At 38.7% G+C, this 8,190-nt stretch overlaps 1 protein-coding gene across 1 annotated transcript; it reads left to right on the forward strand.

Annotated features, from left to right (window-relative positions):
• Positions 1–1,067: 1,067 nt before the first annotated feature.
• On the forward strand, positions 1,068–8,190 carry TMEM14A (transmembrane protein 14A). Its single transcript, XM_009585671.1, has 4 exons — positions 1,068–1,151; positions 2,887–2,988; positions 6,800–6,887; positions 7,900–8,190. The coding sequence occupies exons 1-4, from the start codon at positions 1,076–1,078 to the stop codon at positions 7,937–7,939; spliced, it is 306 nt and encodes a 101-aa protein (XP_009583966.1). The 5' UTR covers positions 1,068–1,075; the 3' UTR covers positions 7,940–8,190.

Here is an 8,190-nt window from a genome sequence, read left to right on the forward strand (position 1 = left end):
CTCGGCCACGAAGGCCGGGTGGATCAAAGGCCGGGCTTTGAGCCTGGCCCTTGCCTCTGCAGACCTCGTTTTCGGGGATGTCATGGCCCCCTAACACCACTTGTCTTCCTGAGGGGTTGCAGCTGGGGGGGGCTCGCTGTGAGTTGCTCACTTAAATATCAAAGGCTTGACATGAAATGATGAGTGTGCACTTTGCCTGCCACCGCTTTAACACTGTGATCAAGGACACACCCCCACAGGTAAAAAGAAGGATGCACTTAATTAAGTGTACACTTAATATGGGAGAAGGAAGGGAAAGGTGTATCCCACCAGCTGGTGGGAGAGAGGCTATAGTGCTGCTGGCGCTGTGAGGCTGCAAACCGCTGCCACTCGTACCTTTACAAAGCAGAGCTGGGGAAGTAGGGATCAGTATTACAGCAGTAACTTAAATGCTTTTTGGAGAACAGAAGCCTAACTTCGGAAAATGAATCAAAATCTAAATGTGAAACAAAAGGGGCATGGACAGAGATAGGATAAAGCTTCTGTACATATAGCTTCCCGAAGACGGCCTAGGTTTCTGTCTGGAAACTTGGGTAGACTCTGAAAACTCCTGATTTTGCCTGGTGTTGCAGGGCCTGTGACATGCTGCTTGAAGTAGACCAAGTACAGCCTGGTTGAAAGGGCACTAAGGTGTGCACTCAGAAGACCTGCATGTATCAATAGCGTATGCCCAGATCAGCCACGTGGCACAAATGCAACAAAACTGATGCTTTGGGTGATGTCAAGCTTTTTACTTGCATACGTGTATTTTTGACTGGGAAAAATGCATGCCACTACATCCCCAACATACCAACTTCCCCCAATGGAAATACGGTATACCTAGATACTGAGGTGTAAGGAAGGGCAGCAGTTAGTGAAACGATGATACAACAGACACACCTTCACTTTTTGAATGTTTTGACACAGTAGTCAAAACACGACTTAGGAGAGTGTAGTGTTATTTAGAACACTTTAAGTAATGATTTTTTTGTTTACCAGGAGGAAGGAACTTGTTTGTCTTCAGTTGCAATGTGTTTTCTTCCCCAGAGTTGGGACCATGGCTATTGACTGGATTGGTTTTGCATATGCTGCATTGCTGGCTGTTGGAGGTGTTGTAGGATACACTCGTAAAGGTACATACTGGGACAGCAGGGTTTGGAAATGAAGCATTTGAGTTTCTTCTCCACTACGCTTTGTAAAAAAAAAAATTGATGCGAGACATGAAAACTTTGCTATAATGAACACGACTGCATCTTAAATCCATCCTGCGCTGCTATAAATGAGCTGAGTCTCATGAGGTTTACTTGGGTCAACTTAAGCATTTAAGTGGTCACTTTTTTCTGTTAATCTAACTGATGAGTTTGTTTTCAGGGCAAAAAGGGGCTGTCATGTTATCTTTGACCTTCAGTGTATTTTGGGCCTTCTCATTTCCTTTAGTCATTCCTGCGTTGAGCACAGTAGATGATCTTTGATTAAAGTTTATTTTCTACGGAGGCATCCTGGCTTGATTTTGAGATTTCTAGATGCACACTGGAAAGAAAACCCTTCAGTTGCATATTCTGATCTGGTGGTTAATTACCTCTTAGATATTAACTCCAAGATAATCAGGTTTTAGGTTATCGTGTGCTATAAAGCGCGTTTTCCATATTTCAGTCATTTTTGCAGTCCTTTCCAGCCAGCAGTGCCCAGCCCGAGCCGAGCACAGCATCCCGGCAGAGGTCGCAGTGGTACCGAGGACGGGCAGGCGGGATCTCCAGGCTGATCCCCGTTAGCTCTCCCACAAAGTGCACGTCCCAGCAGCGCATCAGTCGTCTTCGCCGTGGCCATTATCCATCCCGATTCTTGTGATTTAGGGTCACTGTTTCCCTGCGTAGGGTGCACTTGCTTTGCTCTTAGAGACGTGGCTTTATATCTGACTTTATGAAAACACTTGCTGTATTTTTTTGTTTGCACCCAGCTGCACTCACTGACTATCCCATTCGCTTGTTCTCTTCACTCTTTAATAGCTGGTCAGTCCTTGTGGCAAATCTAGATTTTTTTTTTTTATTATTGATAATGATTTCTGTTTTCTTGCAAATTCTTGATTAAAAATATTCAATATAACAGGACTGGGAGCTAAATGACATCTGGGGGTCTGGATTCTTTATTTATAAACATTTTGGGATCAGCTTAATCCAGATAATGCCTGCTGTGCTGATTCTATGCTTTTATCATATGGTACAGAGTCAAATGCCTATTCAGAAGCCTAAGTATATTACTGAAACTCTGGGCTTTGTGAACCAGTTTTGTAATAGCACTGAAAGAAGATGTCAAGTTACTTTTAAAAGCCATATTTTCATCCTCATTGCCATCTAATTGTTTTTTAATTCTTTATTAATTGTGATGTTGGTGATACCATTTTTTTGTCCAGGACTGATGTCAGACTGAAAGGCTTATGACTACATGTGTTGTCCAATGTAGCATTTATATATATTGACACATTTCTACCATTTTTGGAGAATCCCAAGTGCTGTAAGATATAGTTAAAATCAACAGACAGTCCATAGAAATTAAAGGTATGTACAGTAGAGAAAGTAGCCAGATTTAGGTTTGTGCTTCGAAGCTTATTTTTCCCAAATTGCAAGTATTACTAGATCCTGATCATCTCCCTCTAATTTATTCAGCTTTGCCCCTAATGCCATGCAAGAGAATGACCCAGTTACAGAAATATTACCTCTCTATTCACACTGGGTGAGCTAGCTGCACTGTGGCAAAATCGGTTCTATTTTTAAAATATTTGGATAATACTGTGTAGAGAGAGAACTACTGTGTAAAGGTTGAGCTTAAAGACATTGTATTGAGAAATAACACTTGATTGGTTTCTTGCAGGTAGTAGAATCTCTTTAGCTGCTGGTCTCACCTTTGGTTCTGTGGCTGCTTATGGAGCTTACTGCGTAACACGTGATCCGAGAAATGTGAAGATATCATTGTGTAAGTGTTTTACTACAGTAAACAAACAAACGCACAAAAAATACCCCAAAAAAGTATTTTCCTAAACTGCATGTAAAATTCTCTCTTATATTAAATTTTGAGTATTGCTTTGGTTTAAATGTTAGTTTTTAAATAGAGTTTGACATTTCAACTTAGCTTGCAAAATTCAAGAGTTTAACTGTGGAACCATTTGCAAGGTAAGGCAGATCATTCACACAAAGCCAGCAGGTGTGTGTTACCACCTGGCAGCACCTCCTTTTATTAGATGGTTACCTAACATTGCAAATATTGCAAAATCCAACTGAGAAACATGGGCGAGTACTGGACTAAAATCATTGGCGCTACAGATTAGAATGTAATTTGAGAAGTAAAGTAGGTGTGGGATCCAGTCTTGCATAATGTAACATACCCTCAGCTCCCAATGAAACAAATAGTTTGACTTAGTGTTTTTCCTTTGCTGCTAAGAAAGATAGGATACAAACTATGCAATAATTGTTGCATTAGCTAGTTTGCCATAAACCCTCATGGAGGCAAGGAACTACACTCTCTAAGGGGGATGTTAACCTCACACAACTGATTTGCAATAAGAGCTTATGGGAGCTTGTCTCACTCATGGTTTTAGCAAAAGTGGCTTAGGCTGTGGTTTCACAGAAATGCATTTAAAATACATTTAATCCAGATTGTGTGAGTACAAAATCGCTTTTTCTGTACTTAGTTAGAATTTATGGTATACTGTTCATGTTTTACACCAGCCACAGTTGTAAAAATATCCATTTCAAAAAAATGTTGAATAGCATTGTTAGCAAAGTATGTTCCCACAAGCTGAGTTCTTTACTAAAGGTTGTAATGGCATACCTGATCTTCTCCTAGATGGCCTAAAATTGGATATTCCAGCTTTGTGACCATGGCCTTGCTCAGATTAAGTTATTCCACTGTTAAAAAAACTCACCCTTTTTGGAATGAAGACATAGCCTTAAGTATATGATTTGTAATTTGTAATCATTCAGTGTGAGGTGCTTTTAAGTGGCGTACGGTATTGTACTTTTATGGGTCAATTAAATCACTAATTTGGATACAGAATTTGTGGAAGAGAAGACTAATTAAAACTCACTAAATGTTGCCTGTTTCCCAATCCCCTGGTTATGAAAGGACTAAAACAAAATTTCCACTAATCTGCTTGTGAACATCAGTTATACTAAAATATTGTCAGTGTTGTGCATTTCATGTAGCTGTAGGCTGTGTGAGGACTTTCTCGCAACTGGAGAAATGGATATTACTAATTTAATAGAAATTACAGCAATATAGATGAGATAGAGTTCACTACACCTGCCTTAGAATGTTCGTATGATGTAGAGTAAAAGAAACAAAGACTTTTTAAAGCAGTCTTAGTTTAGAATGTTTACAAAGTAACGTTCTAATTGCTTAAAACCTAAACATATATTTAACCTCGGCTATGAATGGGTGGCCTCTTCAAGATCCACCTGTGCTGAATGAAACAAAGAACGTGGTCTGAACTAACTGTGGTAATTTTTGCCTGAAGTGAGTTAGGAAGTATTCATACAAAGTACTCTGCCATTTAAGCTGGTTTTAATCTCTTCCAGGCTGATGTATCTCAGTCTGGAAGAGGGTGTCTTCTGGCTTCTATATACGTAGATATCTCAAATGAATGAAGAACTCGGTAGGAAGACTTCAGAGGAAGGGAGAATTAGACACTCTTGGAAACATCTGTGGGTCCACACCTTAAAAACCTTTGGTGGCTACTGTATCTGCTACTTTCAGAATAATAAGGGCTTTCCGTAAAAAATGTGTATTGCTTTTGTAGAAAATCAGAATGTTTTCACTTATGCCTAACCTCCCGAAGTGCCAAAAGCAACTAGAGCACAAATGAAAGAAGGAAATTAAGTGCATGGAAGAAAGTGACCGCTCTGAACTTAGAAACCAGAAGAGTAAATTGCAATGTAAAATGAAGCAAGTACCCAAACCTTTAAAAGGTTAGGAATTTTAAAAAAAAAAAAAAAAAAATCCCTCTCCAAACCCATAATTATAATATTTATCACCTACGCAAGAGTATCCTACCATAATGTAGGTAATGTTTTAATACAAGACCTTGACAGTAGGGTTCTTGTAACTTGTCCTACATACAAAGAGTATGTAGCATACAGATACCCCCATCTTAGTTGTTTTATAAATTATTCTTTCAGGCATTGTCCCACCCCGCCTGAAATTAACTCTGCGCTTTCTTGAATACTTTAATGTAATGTTATGTGTTTGGAGTAGGTGTAAAAATTCAGACTTCAGTATGCAACAGTTAGTGTTCTTCAGAGTGCAAGCTGATTTATTGAATTTCTGTTCTGAATCTGATTTACTGAATTGAATTTGGCTTGATTTATTGAATTTCTTTGACTGATTTAAGGTGAAACAGTGAATAGCTACCACTTCTGAAAATCAGGTCTAAAAGTCAAATGTCTTAAAAACATGTGAAAAGCTAGATACTAGTAACTGGAAAAAAAGAATACTACAGGGTGAACATGCTTTGTAGCTTGTAATTAATTGTAAATATACTCAGGGCTCTGGCAAGACACATACTGTGGAATAGTCCACTCTTCAGACATTCCTGAGAGGATCAAGGCTATGGGACCAGAAAATAAGAGCCATGGATAATGGAGCATAATACATTTTTTGCAGGGTATCTTTAATGAGTGCACATACATAGCTTGTAGAGTTTTGTAAGATGCTTGTAACTGTCGAAGCTTGTTTTATAATGCTGGAGTGAGTTTAAAACTAATTCTTGACACCTGTGAGCACAGGACTGTCCACAGGAGCAGGCAGTGGAGTTTGAAGAGAATTAGCCAGATGGTTTAACTGCTCCATAAAAAAAGGGAAGAGATTTGTGTAACTGCCATTACTTTGGCTGCAAGAGTGATAAAGCCCAGCTGCCCATGAAAAGTCCTGCCTCTCTGCCCACTCCTAGGAAGCATTTCAGGTGACAGCTCTTTAACGACGCTAGATATCTTTGCAGAGTTTTATGTATTCTCATCAGTCTTCTCATTTATGTAGTGCTCTGCAGCCATAGTTGGATACAAAATCCCCATGTCTGATCAGTTCATTGCTACCTCCATTTTTAGGTAAAATTGCTCCTGGAAGAAGGAATGTTTGTTTGATGTTTGTTCTCTGCTGCTTGCACTGCATCTGTTGCCCTCTTGGGCTGCCCACCTCTTGTCATAAACAAGGATGGTTCCCTCATAGCAAAAGGAAACAAGGGAACTTGTGGTCACGATGAAGGAGGTGTTGATAGCCATATTCCGTAGCGAAAACAAGTGGCAGACCTTCCAATCTAGTTTTTAAGGCTCAGCAAATAAAGAGCTAGCATTCTAAAAAGAAAACAGATAAAGTTGGATGCTCTAGCTCCTTGAATACTGCACTGATCTAGGGTGGTAGGATTTATGAGACACTATTCCTGTAATTCAGCATACATGTTACCGTTATGATGAAGATTCTTCCTACTTTATTTGTATTCCCATGAATGGAGATACGGGGGAGTAGAATTCACTGTCTGACAAACTTACTTAGTATCTGTGGAATAGGATTTAGCATTCTGCTGCATGTGGAAACCTTATTTGTAGCTGAAAGAAACCATAGCAGAGTATTTTGGTAAAGCAAGAATGTTTTTATAGACCCTATCTCTGATCTAATGTTCTATTAAATTACAGTTCATAGCAAAACACAGCAATGACCTTTGATAACTCTTCATGTTCCTGAATGGTCCACTGGGAGAAGTGAGAACATAAATATATTGAATTGTCTTTTACAGTCTCAGCTTTTCTTTTGACCATTATAATGGGAATGAGGTTCAAGAGGTCCAAGAAATTAATGCCGGCTGGACTAGTAGCATGCCTGAGGTAAACATATACTGAGGATCTTAATGTAAAGATTTCACTTATTTTCAAATAGTTGCCATTTGACATCTGATTCAAGCCAGTATCAGTGGAAGTTACTATCATCCAGCAACTGTATGGTTTAAGTGAAATTAGTTTGGAGGTCACAGTCCTGTTTCCAGTGAACACCTTTTTAACCTCACTAGGCAGTTATATCTGATATGGACTCACTTTCTCAGCACAGAAAGGAGAGATTTACAATTAAGTATTAATGCATATTGATAAGGCTCTTGGAAGAACCTGAGGTAAGCCTCAGTGTTTTCAAACACATATGCATAAAATTAGTCATCTAATTTCATACAACACAGTTGTCTTAAAAAAGACCAACACTTTGGTTTAGAAATGCTGCATTCAAAACTGCTGGAAGCGCAGTGCATGTCCTTTGAAAACTAGGACATTTTTGATCTGACCTAAGAACTTGGGTCAGTATGACTGCAAATTATGGTGTTTCTAACCATTCTGACAGCTTTATTGCTGCTGTTTATTTTGGCATTCTGGAAAACGTAATTTTCTGTACTTATTATTTTGGAATTAAATTTTGGAGTCAGTCAAAACTTTTTTTTCCAAGTGAGTCTGTAACTCAAAACATTTTTCAACTGTAAGTCAGAATCTCCATCTTCTGAAGCAATAGTAACTGTTGCTTTGTTGTTACCAGATTTAATATAACACCATGAATTGTTTTACTCCAATTACATACAGGGAGGAAAAAATCAGATGCACATTGTCAAGATGCAAAATTTAAGAATCAAGCCTTAAACTGGAAAATGTTATTTTCCATTGTGGATGGCTTTTCAAGCCTAGGTGGGTGGTGTGTTTCAACAGACTCTGAGGCTGTAGATTTAGACATTTTAAAAGATTGCTTACTAGAGGCTCTAGGGTCAGGCATTTATGAATGTTCTATTATTTAATGATGACTTTCACTGTTTTTGTTCATGCACAACCATATTTATGTTTTTTGTTCTGGTTTTTTTTGCAGCCTTTTGATGATTTTGAGGCTTGTTTTTATGCTGCTGTAGGAGAATTTCGCAACTTAAGAACCAAAGTATGTCTGCCACTCCTACCGAACAAACAGGCAAGCTCTCCATACTTGAAAGACAAGTTTGAACACAAGTCTTACATTGCGTGTATCTTTTCTGTAAAAGATCTGTACCTGTTACTTGATTATTGACATTTGCTGATATTTTGCAAGCTTTTTTTTAAACTAAACTGTTTTGTTGATGATATATTTTGATCTACTTCCGTTCAAGCAGTCTGTTAACTCAAGGGA

Source organism: Fulmarus glacialis, unplaced genomic scaffold (assembly GCF_000690835.1).
Source record: "Fulmarus glacialis isolate BGI_N327 unplaced genomic scaffold, ASM69083v1 scaffold35849, whole genome shotgun sequence".
In the NCBI taxonomy this organism is placed as follows: Eukaryota; Metazoa; Chordata; class Aves; order Procellariiformes; family Procellariidae; genus Fulmarus; species Fulmarus glacialis.

Bases quoted from the DNA above. Each gene is read 5' to 3' on its own strand.
- TMEM14A (XM_009585671.1), top strand. From the start codon at position 1,076: ATGGCTATTGACTGGATTGGTTTTGCATATGCTGCATTGCTGGCTGTT. The intron at 2,989-6,799 runs GTAAGTGTTTTA...TGTCTTTTACAG, and splicing joins AAATGTGAAGATATCATTGT to TCTCAGCTTTTCTTTTGACC. The intron at 6,888-7,899 runs GTAAACATATAC...TTTTTTTTGCAG, and splicing joins GGACTAGTAGCATGCCTGAG to CCTTTTGATGATTTTGAGGC.